Source organism: Caretta caretta, chromosome 3, assembly GCF_965140235.1.
Source record: "Caretta caretta isolate rCarCar2 chromosome 3, rCarCar1.hap1, whole genome shotgun sequence".
NCBI classification, from domain to species: Eukaryota; Metazoa; Chordata; order Testudines; family Cheloniidae; genus Caretta; species Caretta caretta.
In genome coordinates, this window is record NC_134208.1 from 208091012 (window position 1) to 208113230 (window position 22219).

At 42.3% G+C, this 22219-nt stretch overlaps 1 protein-coding gene across 1 annotated transcript in view; it reads left to right on the top strand.

The window, feature by feature from the left end:
• Nucleotides 1–22219, top strand: part of SOS1 (SOS Ras/Rac guanine nucleotide exchange factor 1) — a 92014-nt gene that overhangs the window by 55092 nt on the left and 14703 nt on the right. Inside the window, exons 9-16 of the mRNA XM_048842401.2 lie at nucleotides 104–231; nucleotides 1234–1889; nucleotides 10961–11042; nucleotides 11664–11786; nucleotides 13095–13198; nucleotides 17529–17751; nucleotides 19967–20086; nucleotides 20920–21082. Of these exons, the coding sequence (XP_048698358.2) occupies nucleotides 104–231; nucleotides 1234–1889; nucleotides 10961–11042; nucleotides 11664–11786; nucleotides 13095–13198; nucleotides 17529–17751; nucleotides 19967–20086; nucleotides 20920–21082 (1599 nt within the window). The remainder of the gene's footprint in view (nucleotides 1–103; nucleotides 232–1233; nucleotides 1890–10960; nucleotides 11043–11663; nucleotides 11787–13094; nucleotides 13199–17528; nucleotides 17752–19966; nucleotides 20087–20919; nucleotides 21083–22219) is intronic.

Below are 22219 nucleotides of genomic sequence, written 5' to 3' on the forward strand. Positions count from 1 at the left end.
AGAGATTTCTTCTCACTGTTAAACAGATTATTTGTAATGCTTTCACACATGCATATACCATCATTCTTTAACATTTTTAATATTTAGCTTTCAATATTCACAGCAATTGGAAGAAAAGAGTGAGGATGAAGAGGATAAAGAATGTTTAAAGCAAGCGATAACAGCCCTGCTTAACCTTCAGAGTAGTATGGAAAGGATATGCTCCAAAAGTCTTGCAAAGCGAAGACTTAGGTAAACATGTTTCCATTTTTTCTGCTTTCAGCCCTCAATGCTTTGCTATAAATCCAGGGTTCCCAGTTTCCTCTTTCAGTAAACAATGAACAAAATAGTTTGTGACAGCCTGCTTTTTCAGAGGAAGTGACATCAAGGCTAAGATAATTTGTTATTGTTTTAAAACCTTTCGTATTTGTATCTGTCTTTGCACACAACTGGTCAAGACATCCTGAGAATCTAGTGGTAAGCAGAAGGAAAGATAAATTGTAGATTTTTTTTTTTTCAGATAGTAAGTGGATTTGTAAAATTATAATTGCTAATGTGCATTTCTTATGGTTGAAAGTAGATATTCTTATGTCATGGAACCATTTAAATGATCTAAACAGATTTTTGTGTGCATACTCAGTTGAAAACCAAGCTCAAATGTGAACCAGTAATTAATTGCAATGTTATTTACTTCAGATATATTTGGTTATGATTAAAATAAATGACAATATTCATGCAGTGCCAGTTTATAAGTAATATAGAAACAGGTGTTTTTAAAAATTCTGTTCAATACATTAATTTAGGACTATTTTAATATTTTCTTGATAACTAATCAAATTTTGTACTCTAAAATGGAATCTTTAGGCTTAGACATAAATGCATTGTACAGCTTAGCTGCTAATTGAGGCCGGTAGAATTAAGTGCATTCTTAATAATGGAAATAAATTGAGAACACAAGTTAGAGCATGTAAAAATGTACTGTAACAATTTGCCTTTTGCTGATTAGGCACTTCATTTAAAAACATTTTACATTGCATAGTTGATAACACATAGAATGCTTGTATCCAAATGAGGCACTTTAGGAATTAGCAAGCACTTTCTCCATACTGGTGGTTTCATTAAAATGATTCTCTTGTTAGCATGTATTTCTTTGAGCGTGCATTTACCTTATCGTTTGGAAGGAATAGATTATTTTATCCTTTCTGAACTAATGTGGTATTTCCTTTTTTTTATTACTATTCCCATTCACTGAAGTGAATCTGCATGTCGGTTCTATAGTCAGCAGATGAAGGGGAAACAACTAGCAATCAAGAAAATGAATGAGATCCAGAAAAACATTGATGGTTGGGAGGGTAAAGACATTGGACAGTGCTGCAATGAGTTTATAATGGAAGGAACTCTCACACGAGTAGGCGCAAAACATGAGAGACATATATTCCTTTTTGATGGACTAATGATTTGCTGTAAGTCGAATCATGGCCAGCCAAGACTTCCCGGTGCCAGCAATGCAGAGTATCGTCTGAAAGAAAAAATGTTTATGCGAAAGGTACAAATCAATGATAAAGACGACACTAATGAATATAAACATGCCTTTGAAATTATTTTAAAAGATGAGAACAGTGTTATTTTTGCTGCTAAATCAGCAGAAGAGAAAAACAACTGGATGGCAGCATTGATATCTTTACAGTATAGAAGCACTCTGGAAAGAATGTTAGATGTAACAATGCTACAGGAAGAGAAGGAGGAGCAGATGAGATTTCCAAGTCCTGAGCTTTATAGGTTTGCAGAACCAGACTCTGAAGAGAATATTGTATTTGAAGAAAACATGCAGCCCAAATCTGGAATCCCTATCCTCAAGGCAGGAACTGTTGTCAAACTCATTGAGAGACTGACCTACCACATGTATGCAGGTGAGGCAGCCTTTAAGCTGTTTTAGAATATTTGAAGCCATTGATTTATTTTACTAAATCCCTAATTTCTTTGCATCAGTACTTATTAATACAGAATGAGAAGCAAGATGCTGTCATCTTTTGGGGTTTTGCAAAGCTTCAGTCTGTATGTGCAGCGTCCTGATGCAGTAACTTGGCTAAGAATATAAGATGTCTAACATACTGCAGAGCTTCTCCGTGGAAGCCACTTCAGCTCAGTGTCTGAAGAAGCTCTCTGCAGTCCCTAATGTACCACTGTCACGGGGCAGAGAACTGGATGATAGCAGTATTATCTCTTGTGGCTCTGTCTCCAGCCTGCCTCTGCTTTGCCCTTATCCACCCCAGTGCAAGTACAGAGCTGTTGTGGAACAGGGCCATACACATTTGGCCCACTCAAATCCAGCTTTTTCTTGTTCAGCAGAACCACAGCTGTTCTGTTGTCAGGTGTTCCCTGTGGCCTAATAACACTGATCTAAAAAGCATACTAAGCATTGGTACAGTAAAAATAGATTAAAAGACTATTTTTTTTTAAAAAAAAGCATAAAAGAATTTGAATAAAACCTCAACTAATCAACATGCTTTACAGTGAAAAAGGCATTCTGAAATAAAATTGTTTTTGAGTTAAGGGTCTGGATTCCAGAGAGGCAATCTTTATGTAGCCCCGTTACTGTAGACATAAAAATATAGGCCCCAGTCCATTGAACTCACTGGCACTATGCATGTGCATAAAGTTATTCTCATACATGAGTACTTGCAGGACCAGGGCCATACACAGTACTTCTTCCTGTATGTTCCAGGCTTCAAGAGTTGCTATCTGCTTGGACCTCATAAGCTGTGATAATATATGTAGGGCCACAGGCTCAGAAAGAGTTTCTGTATTCTCTATTTTAAAACTACAACCTTGAATTCAATCTGTGCCCGCACAGGCAGCTAGTGAAATGAACACGCAGCAAAGAGGCAAGATATAATATCAACTTAGTGGCTATAGAGTAGAGGTGAGCAAACTACGGCCCATGGGCCACATCCGGCCTATGGGACCCTCCTGCTCAGCTGCTGAGCTCCTGGCCAGGAGGCTTGCCCCTGGCCCCTCCCCCCCGTTCCGCCTCCCGCGCAGCCTCAGCTCACTGCGCCACCGGCGCGATGCTCTGGGCGGGGGAGCTGTGAGCTCCTGGGGCAGCGCAGCTGAAGAGCCTGGCCTGACCCGGTGCTCTGCGCTGTGCCGTGCGGCCGTAGTGCCAATGGCCACCGGTGCTCCAGGCAGCGCGGTAAGGGGGCAGGGAGCAGGGCGTGTTGGATAGAAGGTAGGGGGTTCGAAGGGGCGGTCAGGGGTCAGAGGGCGGGAAATGGGGGGTTGAACTGGGGCAGGGGTCCCTGGAGGGCAGTCAGGGAGGAGAGGAGGGGTTGGATGGGGCGTCAGGGGTTCCGGGGGCGGTCGGGGACAGGGAGAAGGGTGGTTGGATGGGGCAGGGGTCCCTGGAGGGCAGTCAGGAAGGAGAGGGGGGGTCCAGGGTCGGTCAGGGAGCAGGGGGTGGTGGATGGGGCAGGAGTCCGGGGGGGGGCGGCTGACAGGGAACGGGGAGTGGTAGGAGTTCCGGGGGGAGGCTGTTGGGGTGAGAAGCTGGGGGTGGGGTCGGATAGGGGTCAGGGGCCAGGCCACACCTGGCTGTTTGGGGAGGCACAGCCGCCCCTAACTGGCCCTCCATACAATTTTGGAAACCCGATGTGGCCCTCAGGCCAAAAAATTTGCCCCTCCCTGTTATAGAGGAACAATTTGTTGCATATTTCTTGCTTTAAATTTAACCGAATTTCAGTATAAAGGCTTAATCAGATTATTAAAAGGAAAGGACAAAGCTACTATACTCGACTTTAGGGCTTTTTAAAACAAATGTCTGTACTTGGTAGAGCGAGATACATAATAGCACTCTTCCCTAGTTACCTTGCTTCTTAATATTTTATGTGCTGTGTTTGCAGAAATGTTAACCACGTTCTCTTGTTTACTGCTTTAAATGTGTGAATTTCCTAAAGAAGGTGCCTCTTCCCAAGACAGAGTTGAAAATTAGTTTGTTCATTTTTTTAGCCTAAAGTCTTACGTTTATTAGTCAAAACAGTATGCAGTATAATAATTCAATGATTTTACATTAAAGGAAAAAAATAGAGCAATCTGGTTTAGGGTAACTGAGTGCTTAACACTCCACTTTTTTTTTTTTTTAAACTATTCAGTAATTTGCCAATTTAGACAAAAGATCAGGATGCTTCCCCCCCCCCATGTCAGAAAGTTATATATTTTGATTTTTATAATGTTATATTATTGAATTATTTTTTGACTTTTTAAAATATGTAATTATTTACTTTTCTTTTTAAAAAAGGCTTTCTTGAAGAGACGAGGGTAGGATTTTTGTGAAATTTTCTGTTCTGTTTCCTGATGATTTTTTTCAATTATTGCTAGATCCTGCATTATAGGTTTTTGTAATCCCAAGACTGACTTTAGATCCTATTGGGAAAACAGGTTACAGGAGTAGTATTTTCCAACTCATTTGGAGAGGTTGGCTTTCACCAGGGATAGGTTAAGGCAAGTCTTTGACTTGGACAGGTTTAGGCTAGGAGTCAGTAACAAGGCTGTATCAGAGATGGGGTTGGATTCTGTGACAGAGATGGAGAAGATCTATTAGGTCAATGGTGCCCAACATTATTACATGGGAGGGCCACATAAACCCTAGCACAATCTTGTGTGAGCCAAACAGATTCTACATATTTTAATAAGATTTAAAATCACCTGCATTGATTTATATTTTAAGTTCAGCTTGTTTTAAGTATTTAGAAAGATTGTTTCTGTATACAGTATTGTCTGTTTATACAGTTGTATAAACTAAAATGATATAAACATGATGACAAAACATTAATGAATTGGCTGTTAGTATATTGTGTTGAAGCAGGCTGTGGGCCTTAGGAAGTGCTCTGGTGGGCTGTAGGTTGGGCATCCCTTTATTAGGTCATTCAGTCCAACCCCTGTCAGCGTGGAATTTTTCTTTAGAATACATTTTCCAGTGTTTTTGCCAGTCTAATTTGAAAATCCCAAGTAATTGTGCTTCCAACACTTCCCTAAGGAGACTATTCCATACCTTAATATATCTCGCAATGAGGGCTTTCCTTATATTAAGCTGTAATTTTTTCCTTTCTCAATTTCATTCTATTACAACTATTGTAAATTGCTCTCCGTCCTTGGTGCCCAGTCCTTCAGGGAACTGATACATGACACAATGCAAGATTAGACCCTTGAATATTTGTAGGTGGCTTTCAGTTTTCCCCCCTCCCTCTTTTGCTCTCACTTAACCAAGATATCTGTATTTCATTTGTTAATCTCTCCATACCTTCAATCACTTTTATTGCTCTTCTCTGAATGCACTTGCATTTATTAATATCTTTCTAAAATGTGGTATGAATAAATAAACATAGTACTCCAGATGCAGTTGCAGCAAAGCTATTTTAAACCTCTGTTCTCATTTGCTCATAACTTTTCAAACCTTTTAGCCTTTGGGGATGAAATTTAATTTTTTTGGTCTCTGTCCCGTGAATTTTTTTGGAAGTTGGAGCAAAGGCAGTTCAGCAAAAGAGAGAGAGCAAAAGCCAAGACATTTTAAGTAGAATTTGGTTTTGTGACGTAGTTTTGAAAAGTTTGAGCACTAAAATAAGTGGGTAAATGAAGGTAGTATTTAGAAGGGCAACAGCCCCAAAGGAGAAGTACCTTTTGAGTTTTCTGGTGAATGCATGTTTTGATTTGGCTGAGTTATAGGCCTTTGAGACTCACCCTTTGCACATACACAACGATTTGATACAAGTTATTAATACATTTGGCAATGTTCCTAGTGTTGGTAGGACGCCCTGTTTGTATGCTTGTGCTCAGTAAGCTATGAGCTTCTCTCCTAAGTTCTATCTGCCCAAAAAGAAACAGTTTTTCTAAATTATTTTAGGAACACAGGATCTAGTAAAAGAGATGTTTCTTTTGCTGTATTTCCCACCCAGATGCCCCCTTAATTTACATATAGTACTAAGCACAAGGTGGTAGCCAAGAAGAGTCCTGACTTTTAGGTCCACTTCTTCCACCAAATGCACTTAATAATTCCCTGTGCTTTACAACCCCTATTTAACAAAGCTTAGAGGTGGCGTAACTGAGGCACAGAGGTTATTTGGTTTGCTCAGGGTCACACAATTCTGTGACAGAGCTGGGAACTTTAGTCCCATTTGATGGGTTAGAAAATTGAGATTGAAAAATTGACTGTTTTGCCTATGTTGCCCTGGGGGGGGGGGGGGGGATGGTACTGTGATAGGCATTGAGTTGGAACCTTAAAGACCTGAGTTCAGCCACTGGATCTGACACTTATATGCTGTGTGAAACTAGGTGAGTTAGTAACCCCTCTGTACCTCTTGTCACTCATCTTTAATACAGAATTAATTATGCACACCCACCTTTGCAAAGGGCTTTGAAATCCAAGAACGAGAGAAACACTGTGTATGCTAAGCATTATTAGCCAGGCTTTTCAGATGAACAGAGGTTCAGTGACTTAACCAGGAAGCACTATGACATAGGAAACTAGATCCATTCTGAGTGAACATATATGATGCCTATGCATGTTACTAACCTAGCTTTTTAGTGAATGTACATACTTTGCAAAGTGTGCAGTGATTTGCTGCATTTTTTGGAGATGCAGAGTGAATGAGCCAATCCTCCACAATATCTCTGCCCCTATTGTCTTTACATAATGTGTATGAGCTGAGAATATGGCTCCGTTTGCTCACTTTACAAGACCTACTCAGGTGCCTAAGAAAGGGCATTCTGATGGCATCTAGCCAAATAATTCCAGATTGTAGAATTTGTTTTCCTGCCATACATAAAATTCTGTTAAGAGAAGATTAAAAATTGTGTTCACCCTTAACTCTACACCTTTGTTCATATGCATTATTTTAGTCTCTTACTGCATGATCACACTTTTTCTCAAACAGTGCAACTGCTGCACACAAATCTCTTACCACTTCAACTTAAAGTTGTAACTTCTCTAGCTGTGAGCATTATTATTTATTATTTGTAGTGCATAGTAGCCCTAGGCATGGATCAGAATCCCATTGTGCTAGGTGTTTACAAACACAAAACAAAAATTTGGTTCCCACCCCGAAGGTCTTACATCCTATAAAGCAGGCTTTTATTGTGTAGGTAGGCCTGGCATTGCAAGGTGACATAAATGCAGTGTACTCTACGTGACAGCAGAGTGTAGCTAAATTAGTTGCAAACTCAAGACATGAATGGTCTGGGGCAAAATCAAATATCAGATCTCAGTTTTTTTGTAATCAGAGGTCCATAATGATTGATTATGCAAGATTTCATCTACTGGGGTGGACCTGACTGTCTCCCAGGCTATATTAACTTAACTGCAAAAAATGTTCCCATTGGCCCCAGGGTGAAATCTCTGGTAGAGCATCTCCAATGGAATAGTACTGTCAAGGAGTCAGGCATCCACCAGTGGCCAGAGCCAGTGTAATGACAGAGGCCTCCTGGGATTCACCAGATTTGGAGGCAGGCCCCACAGCCTTTCCCATGTTGCATGGCAAACCACTGCATCTTCCCTGTAATAGGACTGTTAGATATATCTCTGCATGGGGAAATTTCCCCAACAAAAGCCCCTTTTCTCAGAGTTTAAACACTAAAGGAGGCGATTTGGCCCTGTTTGCATAAACCTGTTTGTGTGTGTGTGTCTCTCCCCCCTCCTTTTCCTGGTGTTTGTGTAAGAGCATTAAGGTTAGGGGCTTCTAGTTTTGAAAGTCCTGGCAATTTTTTTTATCTATAGGGCAGTGCTGTTCTATTTTTAAAGCTTTGATATGTTAAGAGTATTTGTGCGTCAGCATAGTGTCCGTTTCCTTTCTTAAGGAATTCAAGGGTGATTATTTATAAATCCTTGTAGAATAAGTTATTGTTCTTTTTTAGCTTTTAAATTGGTTGTATTGAAGGGAGAATTATCACATGAGCGGACATCCTGACTAAGTGGATTTGTCTGTATTTTTTTTACCTACAAATTGGTTAGTTATATAATATACATTATTTTTAAGACACTGATTTTGTTAGTAAGATAACACCTGTAATCAGAAACCAAAAGAAAAAAAAGTTAGATTTGTTTTGCTGTATTTACCTCAAATGGAACTATGCTGCTGTGAATTCTGTGGCTCTAAACACTGATTTCAAATTGTACAATAGCCATGAAATGTTAAAATTATGTGGAGGCATTCTACTCTTTGGTTTAAACCAAACATGTTTAGGGTTTAGTGTTTTAATTCTATGTAATGAAAATCATTCTGTGGAAACATTACCACTAATAGGCTAATAGTTAAATAGTTTTGTTCATGGTTTGAGTTAGGAGCCAAAAGTCAGGCATCTAAATAGAGGGCCTGATTTTCACATGTGCTGACTGCCTACAACTGCCATTGTTTGGCATCTAAAAATTCAAGTGCTCATAGTTACAGGGGCGGCAGGTTTGCAGAAATTTTGGTGGTGCCCAGAGCCTGCCTCCCCCAAACTCTGCCCCCCCCCACCTGCCTAAGGCTCTGGGAGGGAGTTTAGGTGGGGGGAGGAGGTCTGGGGTGCTGGGGCAGGGGATTGGGGTGCAGGACGGATGAGAGTTTGGGTGAGGGAGGGGGTCTGGGGTACAGGATCTGGGATGGACTCTGGGTGCTTGGTGCAGGCTCCGGGCTGTGGCAGGGGGTGAGGGGTGCAGGCTCTGGGAGGGAATTTGGGGACAGAAGAGGGTGTGTGGGAAGGGGGTGGGGGTGCAGGTTCTGGGACGGAGTTTGGGTGCTGGGTGTAGGCTCTGGTCTGGGGCAAGGGGTGTGGAGGTGTAGGAGGGGGGTGAGGGATGCAGGCTCTGGGAGGGAGTGTGGAGAGCTGGGGTGCATGTTCTCGGAGGGAGGTTAGGGCTGGAGGGGGTGTGTGGGAAAGGGGTGGGGGTGCAGGCTCTGGGAGGGAGTGGAGGGGTGCAGCACTTACCTGCGGCTTCTAGGCAGGGCGGGCCAGGGGTCTCTGCGCGCTGCTACCCCCAGGCGCTGCCCCCGCAGCTTCCCATTGGACGCAGAGGCACTTGGGGCAGGACACAGACCCACGCCGCCCCAGGGGCTGCAGGGAGGGGCTGGCAGCCACATGGAGCAAGCAGGCAGGAAGCTCAGCTCCCCTACACTGCTAGTGGTGAGTGTGGGGCCCTGGGCCATTTTTAAATGGCTTGGAGGACGCCTGGGGGGGGCGCCTGTGGGAAGGCAGGGCCGAGGGAGAGACCTGGCCTTATACAGTGCTGGAGCCAGGCCCGTGGTGCCTGGACAGCAGGAATATTTCTGGTGCCCAGGCACCACGGGCCCATAGAACTCCCCACCCATGCATAGTTATGGATGTAAACACCTACCTTTTGGCACTCAAGTTTGAAAGCTTGGCACTCAAGCACTTTCCGTCCCACACTGAGTAAAGGGAAATCCCCTATTTTCATTATTTGCATGACTGTCTTATTAAGGAGACAAGGTGGGTGAATTAATATCTTTTATTAGATCAACTTCCGTGGGTGAAAGAGACAAGCTTTTGAGCTTACATACAGCTCTTCCTCAGGCCTGGGAAAAGTATTTAAAGTGTCACAGCTAAATACAAGGTGGAACAGATAAGGAGCTAACACATGTTAGGAGAGACCATTTGGGGTGAAGTGGGCAGGGAACACCTCTATCATTCTACGGCAAAGCAGGGTTAGCAGCGTGGGGGTGTTCTAAAGAGAGCTTGATGGAGGGGTGGTTGTGGTGGAAATCTGAGGGAGTGGAATGAACACAGGGGGAAAAAAAAAAACCACCATATCACCTGTGGGCAAGCACTTTTTACAAAAACATCACTCCATATCTGACCTCTGAGTCCTCATCCTCAAAGGAAACATGCAGAACACCTTCAAAAGACGATCCTGGGAACTTAAATCCATTTCTGTTAAATTTCTGCTAAAGACCAAAAATCATGGACTTAAGACCGTATCTATGGCTTTGTCTACAACTTTTGTTGGTCAGGGGTCTGAGAAAAACACCCCCCTGACCAACATAAGTTTCACCAACAAAAGCGCTGGTATGGATAGCACTTTGTTGGCAGGAAAAGCTCTCCCACACGCATAGCTACCACCGCTCATTAGGGGCAGTTTAATTATGCTGGTGGGAGAGCTCTCACTGCTAAAAAGTTGTGCCATTTTTCTAGTCTGAAGTTTTCTGGCTTCAACTTCCAGCCATTGGATCTTGTTATATCTTTGTCTGCTAGACTGAAGAGTCCTCTTATCAAATATCTGTTCCCACTGTAGATACTTTCAGCCTGTGATCACTAACCCCAACCTTCTCTTTGGTAAACTAAATATAAATTGAACTCCTTGAGTATCTCAGTATATGACATGTTTTCCAATCCTTTCATCATCCGTGTGGCTCTTCTCTGAACCCTCTCTAATTTTTCAACACTTTTCTTGAAGTGTGGACAGCAGAAATGGACACACTGGTCCAGCAGTGGTCACACTAGTGATGGAATTAGGAAGAAACATCTCCCTATGAAAAAGTTATTCCATAATAGCCCATTATAGGGTTTCTTACACATTCTTTTAAAACATCTGGCACTAGTCACTGTCAGAGATAGGGTGCTAGACTAGATGACTTACTCATAAAATGGCATATATTTGTGTATTTATAAAAATTCACTATTCGCAACATTGTAAGAATTTTTCCAGTTCTTTTAATAATTGAGAGGAAAAGCAAGTGTTTTTCGTGAATAATTTTAAAATGTAGTTGAAATTGATTTTATTCATTCTGCCTTGTATTGCCATGCCAAAAAGTTCTAAATTGTCAGTAAAATAACAAGGAAATGTTGAGTGTACTGTATAACAGGTATCCATTAATAGTCCGAGTGTTCTCAAGTACACTTAGGTTTAAAGAAAACCATTCATTTTGAATCCTTGTGAAGTATTATAATTAGCGAATTTGTTGAAATTAAAGCAATGGGGTTTTTTTGTGTGTCCTAGACCCAAATTTTGTTCGGACATTTCTCACGACATATAGATCCTTCTGCAAACCTCAAGAATTATTGAGTCTTCTGATAGAAAGGTATGTGACTTTTTTGTATCTTCACTGCAGTGCTTGCTGCACTAGTCCATATGAGGAGGGATCTCTTTTTTTTTTTTTTTTTTTAATGTGGAGTAGGATTAAAAATGTTTTTGTTTTTAAAATGTAACATTTTAAAAAGATGGCTTCAATTTTTGTCACTGGTTTCTCTTAGAAGTTCAAATCCAAGGATTATAAAGTCCAAAAGATTGATCCTCAACTGGTATAAATTGATATAGTTCCATTGAAGTCGGTGGAGTTACTCTGAGTTACACCAGATGAGGATCTTGCCCCAAAGGTTTTGTCATTTTGCAGTCTGTATTGGCACATACTGTGACTGTGTTGCTATCCTCTATTTTATGTAGTGGCATAAGATAGATATTTTTTCCAATTTAGTAAGTGGTTGCTCTATGCTTACTAACTGGTAAGGACTTGGTTTAATGAAAACCCTCTAAACTTTTTGTCTAGCAGGGGAGAAAGCAGAGGTATCTTCAGTTGAATCAAACTCTTAATAGTTTTGTTAGTGCATGTTCTGAGAAAGGTTAACCCAAAAAATTACTGGTTCCTATTTACATCATTTAAATTAATGTAAAGGTTTAGACTTTTTTGTTTGTCCCATGCTAGGTTTGAAATTCCAGAGCCTGAGCCAACAGAAGCTGATCGTATAGCTATGGAGAATGGAGACCAGCCTCTTAGTGCAGAGTTAAAACGATTTAGGAAAGAATATATACAACCTGTACAACTGCGGTGAGTATTAGAGAAATGCAGATAAAACTTCTCCTTCGTAGAGTGCCTCTGCAGATTCCCACAAGGAGTCTCTTGTCATTCGTCATGAGCCACGGAGCCACTGACACAGTGGTAAAGTGCTTAGTTTGTATCCAACAATCAGGAACCTGATTCCCACCTAGTAACACATCCTCAGTTTCATTGATTCAGCTTATAAAACAGTTATAGAACCACAAAGCTCCTTTCTTTACAGTAGATAGCTCATTGGATAATAGCAAAAAAAAAAAAAGTTATTTTCTTATAAATGGAGTTTTCTGAATGTATTGCCCCTGCAGATGCACGTTGATCCCTCCCACCTGCTGTATACTTTGGAATCCTTCTGAAGACTCTGAGATAGAGGAGAAGTGAGGACAGGTTAAGGAGTCAGCTTTTATAAAGTCTTAGGTTCTAGAATGCTACGATGCAAATTAGGCACTAATGCTCCCTAACGGGTATTCTGAAATCTGTGCTTCTGTGGCTTGAGGCATGGAGCAGCAAGGCTACTGTAGACTCAGTTATACTGGCAAACCTGCACTTTTGCCTGTGTAGCTTGTTTCACTCAGGGAGCTATAATAAGCTATGCTGGCAAAATCTCAGGCATGGTCTACACTACAGCTGCCGGTCCATCTAAGCGATGCAATGTGAGTTATGTTAGTAGCGTAACTCAAGTCGATGTCGCTTATATCTACTTACCACAGGGTCCACACTACGCTATGTCGACGGGAGATGCTCTCCCGCCGACATTGCTTCCGCCTCTCGTTGAGGTGGAGTACAGAAATCGATGGGAGAGCGCTCTCCCATCAATTGAGTGTGTCGTCACTAGACCCACTATATCGATGCCACTGCATCAATTGCAGCAACACCGATTGAGCTCCATAGTGAAGACAAGCCCTCAGTTTTGCCAGTATAGGCTGCATCCACTCTAGAGGTGCTTTGCCAGGATAGTATATTGCTACATTTATACCAGCAAAGCACTCCTAATGTAGATGTGACCTAAGTAAGTAACATTGTTTTCTAATTGACAGCATTATTCAGAGCTTTCAGGTGAAACTAATATATAAATGTTTTCAAGGCAAGAACTAGCTGTGTGCATTCTTTTGTGAATATTGAATGTGAAATGAAAACTGTATATTAGCTGTAATTGTTCCCTTGGTTTACCCTCCTGTATAGTCTAATTCTTACAGTAGCACCTGGAGATCCCATCTAAGCCATAGTGCGAGGCATTGTCAGACATAAACTAACACAATCTCTTCCCACAGAGAGTTTATAATCTCTCCTTTAACGTTGTAGAGTGTTAAATGTATGCCGACACTGGGTAGAACACCACTTCTATGACTTTGAGAGAGATGTAGATCTTTTGCACCGATTGGAAGAATTCATTGGGACAGTAAGAGGTATTTATGATTACAATAGATATCAGCGTTTTAAAATATGTCCAGTGTTAGACATCTTTGTTATGTGGTGATGCTCCCTTACGGTCAGTGGATGAAGGAAAATGAAATGTTGGGCGCTTATGATGACTTATGTTACTCAGTGCATACCCTGAATTAACCTTTATTTAAAAATCAACTGCTGTTTTCATTCCCAGAAATACGGTGCCTATTCAGAAAAATATGATCCATGTTACTTAACTCTGATGGCCAAAATATAATTCTAGTTATATTGAAAATGAACTGCTATAATTGAAAATTGCCAGCAACTGAGTGGGTAGTTTTGAAAGCAGGTCAAAATAGTCTTTGGTCACCTGCTTATTGGGGGAAATCCCTTTAGCTATAGTTAGGAGTAACTTTCATAAAAGCTTAATGGAGGAAACAGTGTACTCTAGAGCAGGGATTCTCAGGCTGTTTCATAGTGTGAACCACATCTTGAGAGGTTATCACATAGGCTGCCTCCCCCCAGTTCATAAATTGTGTAGCAAACCTTCCCCATTCATTTTCAATAACAAAACATCCCTGTGGCAGCTATAGCAGTTGCATAAAGGAAAAGATTGTTAGAAAAGTGTTGTAATGTATATTTAGCAGCTTGAAACAGGAAGAGAACAAGCATGTGACTAATCAGTTCACTGTGGATTGTCAGCAAATTCTGTAGACTGGCCAGTTTGGAAATCTTTGGTCTTGTGGACAGAGCATAAGACTGGAATGCAGGAGTTTGAGTGATTGCATGTGTCCATTCCACTTGAGGTGTGTGCACACCCAGTGCACTAGATTTTTCCCTTAGTGATACCTGTTGGCACAGGACATATGCCCTTTTCTACCCTACACTGCTGTGCAATGTTACGAAGGGCAGAGCTGCCCCCAACCTCCCCTCTGTTCCTTCTTACCACTCATGACGGTAGACAGAGCATGGTAGCTTGCTCTTGCAAGTGGTTTTTTTCCCTTGCTGGGAATTTGTTTTTCTAGTATCTGTAGCTGGTATTCATCTAGTAGTTTTATAGTTAGTTTAGATATGTTTAATTTATTTAGTATTGTTCTTGGTGTATATTTTGGTTTCCACTTGTCTGGGGGCTGACGCCCAGTACCATGGCATCACTCGGTCTCCAGGCTTCAAGCCTTGCACCAAATGCTACGAGTTGATGCCAATAAGTGACCTGCTTTACAGGCATCTGAAGTGCCTCGGGGAGACTAATGTCCGGGACAGATGCCAAATCTGCAGGGACTTTAATCCGCAAACTAAAAGTGAAAGAAAGGTGAGACTATGTAACTGTCTCATGGAGATGGCACTGTGTCCACCTTCAGAGCTTTCTTGCCCAGATTGGGCACCAAGCGCCTTTACTTCTGTTAGGCGTGCTTCTCTGGACATTGTAGAGTCTCAGCACCCATCTTCTTTCCTGGTGCTAAGGAAGAAACAATGGTAGGGTGAGTTGAAGGATCCACCCTCTAAGAGATTGAGGTCCCCACCACTGTCAACCAACAAGCAGGCTGGGAAACAGGAAAGAATGCCCTTGATGAGGAGACACTCTCTGGTGCAAATAGCACGTTAGGCAGGGTCGTTTACTCCGGTACAGGTGCTGTTGAGACTGACCACTGCTGGAGCACCATCACAGCCAGGGGTGCCGACCTCTTCAGTGCAGCAGCGTCAAGGGAACCTCTCAATGCCGGAGGCATAAGATGCGGCACGCAATCTCCTGCCTCTGTCAGTTCCAGCTTCACCAGCGGTTTAGGAGACTTCTTGTCTGGCACCAGTGAACATTCATTCTGACCCACCTGCAGGTAGAGCTCAGCTGTTGGGCACCTTCAGATCATCCTGCATCTGCTTGCAGGTGCTGTCAAGGGCCAAGCCTAGCATGCTTTCTTTGGTAGCATCTTCTGAGTGTTACCATTGCTTCTTGGCACTGAGAGATACTGCTCCTCCCTGATAAGGCGACTCGGGTTTATCACCTGAATAGTCGCTCTTTCATCCTTGATATGCAGCTGACATTCTGCATTGGTCGGTGGGCATGGAGCTGTGGTTGGGAAGAAGCTGAGGTCCTGTGCCCTACCATTGGCCATATTGAAACCCGGGGGGATTCCCTCCCAGCACTAGATCCTCTCTGCACCCACCTCCCTCCAGATCCTCAAGCAGTGGTTGTAATAGTTCACTGAAGGAGGCATGAAAGGTCAGGTCCGGTACCATGTTTGGTACCGAACAAGAACAAACTGGCCCAGTGGAATTGTGAAGGGAGGCTCCACCTCTGTTGAAGAGGGTTGCTTCCTCCCTGGAATTACAGGTAGAAGTGGTTCAGATAAGCATGCACAGATTGGACATTTTGGGGTCAGCAGGGGCCTCCTGAGTGGCTCTCTCCATAAATGAGGATATTGTAGAACCCACAAAGGTGTTGTGGCAAACACCTTCATTGCCATCTACAGCCAGTAGGACTGAGAGGAGGTCTTAAACGCTCTGAACTGGTGAGTGTACACTGCCAATGTACATATGAGAGTTCCTTTTGTTCCTCTACAATCAGCATTGACTCCGGTTACAGAGACTTCTTCCCTAGGTTGGGAAACCCACCTGGGGAGTCTCTGGTCTGGCCAGGAGATAGGTAGCTTTCCACATAAATGTGAGGTTGTTGAGAGCTCTCCACTTGGCTTGTCACGCTTTCCTTCCCCACAGAAAAGAAGAAATTTCCTAGTTCTTATGGACAATACAGCAGCAATGATCTCTGTGAACAGACTAGGAGGGGCCAGATCGAATCTCCTGTGCTAAGAGGCAGTACAGCTTTGGTAGTTTTGTAACACCAATACACTTCACCCCAAACTCCTTCTGGGTATTCAGAATACTTTATCAGATTGCTTGAGCAGGTCTTTCACCAGTCTCCATGAGTAGTATCTCCAGCCAGATACAGTAAGAGTAATTTTTCAAGCATAGAGGTTCCCCATGTAGACCTGTTTACAACTCGTCACATCTGAAAGTGTCAGCAGTTTTTTTGTTTTGTTTTGTTTTTAAGAGTGGGTCACAATCCAGCATCCCTGACAGATGCTTTTCTGTTACCCTGAAGGACAGACTTATGTATGCTTACCCTCCAGTTCTGCTCCTCCCCAGAGTATTATTAAAAATCAAGCAGGATCATGCTCGTACAATCCTCATAACACCAGTGGGGCCTTGCCAATAATGCCTCTCCACTCTGCTGAGCCTCTCAACTTGGGCTCCGCTGACATAACCTCCAGAATCAGACCTGATCTCTCAGAACTACAGTCACCTCCTTCATCCTAACCAGTGACTCTTCATCTTACAGCCGGGATATTCTGTGGAAAGTACCTCAGGAGGTCCGTCCAAGGAATGTACAAAACATTCTTTTGAATAGCAGGAAACCACCTACTAGGTACACTTACCTGTTGAAGTGAAAGCAGTTCTTCTTGTGGTCTCAGCAGGAAAGGGTTTCTGCACTCTGGCTCCTATACAGCATATCCTGGACTATTTGTTACAGCTGAAACATCAAGGTCTTTCCATCGGAGTTCACCTAGCAGCTATCTCCACTTCCCACCCTCCAATTGCAGGTCGCGCTGCATTCTCCAAACCAGTGTCACTCAGGTTCTTAAAGGATCTGGACCATTTATTTCTCCAAGTGGAGTATCCCATCCCTCCTTGGGACTTAAATCTGGTGTTATTAAGTCTTATGGGTCTTCCCTTTGATCAGTTGGCTACCTGCTCGTTACTTCATCTTTTAACGAAAGTGAACTTTGTGGTGACAATTCTCTCCACAGAGAGTAGGAAAATGGCAAGCCTTGGTGTCTGACCCACCTTATACAGTCTTTTACAAAGACAAAATGTACGTATGCCCACATAGACAGGTTGAGGGTGGCTCTGCCCCACAGGTACCGCTAATGGAAGGATCGTCAATGCTAGCACACTGGCCATGCACACACCTGAAGTGGAATGGACATGGTCAACACATCTCAAAGAACAACAGTTACAGAAAAGGTTAGTAACTGTTTTTTCTGGGGATCAGTTTTCCCTTCAGTTCCCTGTGTGAAACTCCCATTAATTCAGAAGGAATTACATACGTGCTACTACCAGGATCACTGGGCTCCTGCTACTATTTCTAGCTTTGCTGCTGCTTGGCTTTGTGTGAGTGAAACCCTGCTGTGCTTGTTTGCCCTTCTTTAAATTTGGGAGAATGCTTACTTACCTCAGAGTACTGAGGTATAATGTTTGTAACGTGGAGATTTAAAAAATGACATTTGCCTCTTCGAAGAAACATAGAATTAAAAGCATTAAATAAATGTTAACAATGTCTCTTTATTCCAGGTAAAGCTATGAAGAAATGGGTCGAATCAATCACAAAGATAATCTACCGGAAAAAGCAGGCACAAGCCATTGGGCCAAGCCACAATATTACTTTTGAAAGTTCACCTCCTGCAATTGAGTGGCATATAAGCAAGCCAGGACAGCCAGAAACTTTTGACTTGCTCACTTTGCACCCAATAGAAATTGCTCGACAGCTCACTTTACTCGAGTCAGATCTTTACAGGTATTTGTCCTCCATTGAAAAACTGAAAGTACTATACCACATTATTGCACAAACCCAAAATAGTCCCAAAATTACTTCTGCAGGCCTTCTGTACAGATCCCCACTATTGGCATGCCCCCTTGACATATGTTGTGTGTTAGGTCATTAATTACGCTGCAAAGGAGTTTAAAGGTGCACCACAAAGTGAAAATATTTGTATGTTTATATCATGGACATCAAGGTATCTAAGCACCTATAATTAATGCATACTATTAATTTCACTATAGTAGAGGAGAATAGCTCCTGATACTTTGATATTTCCACAATGGGCAAATCTTTGAGAACCAGTTAAACCATTTCCCTTCATATCCTAGTTTGTAAAGCGTATTATGAACCACAGAGAATCCAACAGCAGTTTGTGAGAGGGGTGTCAATGAGGTTTAGACCTCATACTTCATTTAGAGCAGGGGTCTCAAACACGTGGCGCGCAACATTATTTTCTGTGGCCCGCCAGCTCCCCACGGGGGGCCCCTCCCACCCCCCAAGCATTTACCTAGAGCGGCTCTGGCCCGGTGTGCACCAGGGGCAGGGCAGACTCCCTCTCTCCGTGTCTGCCTGCCGTGCCCCCGCACCGCTCCAGGAAGCGGCCAGGACATGGGGGAGGGGGCCAATGGGAGCTTCGGGGGAGGTACCTGGAGGAGAGGCCAGGGCAACACACAGACCCCTGTGGCCCACCCTCCCAGGTCCCGGCTGCTTCCCGGAGCAGCGCGGGGGCAGGGCAGGCAGGCAGGGAGCCTGCCCTTCCCCCAGTGCACTCCAGACCGGACCTGCCCCCGAACCCCTCCTGCAGCCGAACCCCCTGCCCTGAGCCCCTTCCTGCACCCCAACCCCCTCCTGCACCCTAACCCCCTGCCCTGAGCTCCCTGACGCACCCTGCATACCTCCTGCACCCCCTGGAGGCAGGTAGGGAATGGAGTTGTGGTGGGGATTTCAGGGAAGGGGTGGGAAGAGGCCAGGCAGGGGCAGGGCCTCACGGAAGGGGTGGAGTGGGGGCGGGGCAGCGGGGGGTAGGAGTGGTCAGTGGTGCGGCCCTCGGGCCAATGTACCAGTCCTCATGTGGCCCTCGTGGTCATTTGAGTTTGAGACCCCTGTTTTAGATGAAAGGCAGTTACTATTAATGTCAGGTTTCAGAGTAGCAGCCGTGTTAGTCTGTATCCGCAAAAAGAACAGGAGAACTTGTGGCACCTTAGAGACTAACCAATTTATTAGAGCATAAGCTTTCGTGGGCTACAGCCCACTTCGTCGGATGCATAGAATGGAACATATAATAAGATAGAGAGAGATAGATATACACACAGAAAAGTTGGAGGTTACCATACAAACTGTGAGAGGCTAATTAGTTAAGATGAGCTATTATCAGCAGGAGGAAAAAAAACCTTTGTAGTGATAATCAAGATGGGGGGAGGGATAGCTCAGTGGTTTGAGCATTGGCCTGCTAAACCCAGGGTTGTGAGTTCAATCCTTGAGGGGGCCATTTAGGGATCTGGGGCAACTATGGGGGATTGGTCCTGCTTTGAGCAGGGGGTTGGACTAGATGACCTCCTGAAGTCCCTTCCAACCCTGATATTCTATGATTCTATGACCCATTTAGACAGTTGACATCTTCAACTGTCTAAATGAGCCATCTTGATTATCACTACAAAAGATTTTTTCTCCTGCTGATAATAGCTCATCTTAACTAATTAGCCTCTCACAGTTTGTATGGTAACTTCCAACTTATCTGTGTGTGTGTGTGTGTGTGTATATACACACGTGTGTGTGTGTGTGTATATATATATATAAAAATATCTTGCTATATGTTCCATTCTATGCAGCCGATGAAGTGGGCTGTAGCCCACAAAAGCTTATGCTCTAATAAATTGGTTAGTCTCTAAGGTGCCACAAGTACTCCTGTTCTTTTTACTATTAATGTGTGTGTTTAAATATTTGTTAATTGATACCGTGATGCAAAGAGCAAACAGAAGCAAAGGAATACCAATCATTTTCTTCATTCAGTGAGTATTTTGATTTTGAGATCATGGTAGTTCACGATAAGCTAAGTATTTTTTTCAAGCAATGGTCCTTCACTAAATTAAAATTCACTGATAATTAAGACTTTTTTTGGAATAATGGTAGTCTTTTTAAAAAGTTTTATATTATTGTGCTTTATTTTTATTTTTTTTATAATTTCTTTTAGAGCTGTGCAGCCATCAGAACTAGTTGGAAGTGTGTGGACCAAGGAAGATAAAGAAATTAATTCTCCCAACCTTCTCAAAATGATACGGCACACCACTAATCTCACTTTGTGGTTTGAAAAGTAAGGGTGTTCTTTGTTCATTTTTTAAATCTCTACTTTGGAATGTTAGTGGATATATGTAGTTCATTCAGATGCTTCCTGAGAGGTAACCTTTGGAGAAATTTTGCCTTGGCGAATCCTCTACTTGAGCAATGGCTAAATGTTTCAGTTTGTCTCTGAGAACAACTACTTGTAAGTAGGCTTGGCAGAATTTGATTTTAATTTTTATTATAATTTCGACAGAAAATGTTTTTTAAGCACTGGTTTTGATTTAAAAAACGATAAGTGTTCACAGTTGCACAAAATTATCGGTTTTAAGCAATTTTTTTTCCATTTTTATCTATGTAAACTTTCACAATTGTGGAAAAATATGCAAGGGTGTCAAACAATAATTTAATGATCATAGATGTTGGGTTTCAGATAGTTAAAGCTTTATAACTGTTAAAACACAAATTGTCAACATCACATGTCAAAATACACAAAGTAAATATCCTTAAATGAAACTGTAAGTTCTCAAGCAGCATTTTTCTTGCTTTGCCTGTCTATAAACTTTTATTATCATCAATGGAAATATTTTTGTGTTGGTTTGTGTGGATGTTGAAATCAACATTTATCAGCTTTTATTGATAAAAATCTAATCCTTCGAAGACTACTTCTAATATTCCCAGCTTTTTAACCTGAGAAATGGGACCTAACTTGTTCTAAATCTCCCTCCTGTTGTTTGGTGGGCCTTTTTGGATCTATTGAAACATTTCAGAACGGTACACTTTGTGCTATAGCTAAATCTTTGTTGCTTGGCAGAGTTCTGGCTCTGTTTTATTTCTACAAAATTAGCATTCTGTTTGTGTACTTAGATGCATCGTAGAAACAGAAAACCTAGAGGAAAGAGTAATTGTAGTGAGTCGGATAATTGAGATCCTGCAAGTTTTTCAGGAGCTGAATAACTTCAATGGTGTTCTTGAAGTTGTCAGTGCTATGAACTCTTCACCTGTGTATAGACTGGATCACACATTTGAGGTAGGTTATAATGTTTTCAGTTTTCAATCTAGAAATTGTGTTATAGTTAAGTTACATTCTGTTACTATAAATGCTTCTCCTTTCAATAGCGCATTAAGGGTGGTAACGGGCTCTTGCACTTTGAAGGAGCCTTTGCTTTTGTACTTAATGTTCACGCTATCTGGACTCAGCCACTGCCAATCACAAGACAGAGCAGAGACTAAAAGGGGCTGAGGAGAATAAAGCAGAAAACTAGAGTGAAGGACTAAAGCAGAGAGATGGATGGGAGTTAAAAACCTGAAAGAAACTGAGGAAGAACAAAAAGAAAAGGAGGACTTGTGGCACCTTAGAGACTAACAAATTTATTTGAGCATAAGCTTTCGTGAGCTTTCGTGTCTTGAAGGGAAGATGAAGGAAAAACATTTCAACTAAAATTTTTTTAAAAATATTCAATACAGAAATTTTACGAATAAGGGGAAACAGTTAATGAAAAATATGGAAGAATCGATGTACCAAGACTCAAAACTGAAGGAAAAGAAATGGGATGTAGGAAATATTTGTTAAAGCTCCTTGTTAGACTTTCTAAAAAATGCTGTTTTATTACAGGGTCAGAGCAAATACTACAGTTAAAGGTTGCAAAACGATCACTATTATAACTCCTTATTTTCAGATGCTTACAGCTTTCTACAACTTTTTTGCCTTTTGGGCTGAATTTCTGACCAAAGATGAATGTTTCTGGAAATGTTTACTAAAATTCCTTCAATCACTTTTGAGTTGTTGGTGAGGAAAAAACCCAATGATGGTGAATCCCCAGATGTACTGCACATGTGTGCATAGGTATATTTGTAGTGCTGTACCTAGTCCTCTGAACTCCTCCAATTATGACTTCAGTTGTTTGCATCATCTGAGGATTTAGTCCTCCGTGTAGGTCATTTGATGTCGGGGATCAGCTGAGCCATTGGCAAGGACTACTTACCTGTGCATAAAGCAGGAAAAGCGAATACTTCAACAATATGCAGACTGCACCACGAATATAAGTGTGCAGCGTCCCTGGCTTCCTCAAGGGAAGTAAAATCACCATGGAAGATTGAATGAGAGTGTAAAATATAGTTATAAATTTCTGTGTAATGTCAGAGGTGGTTACCTGTCATTCCAGGG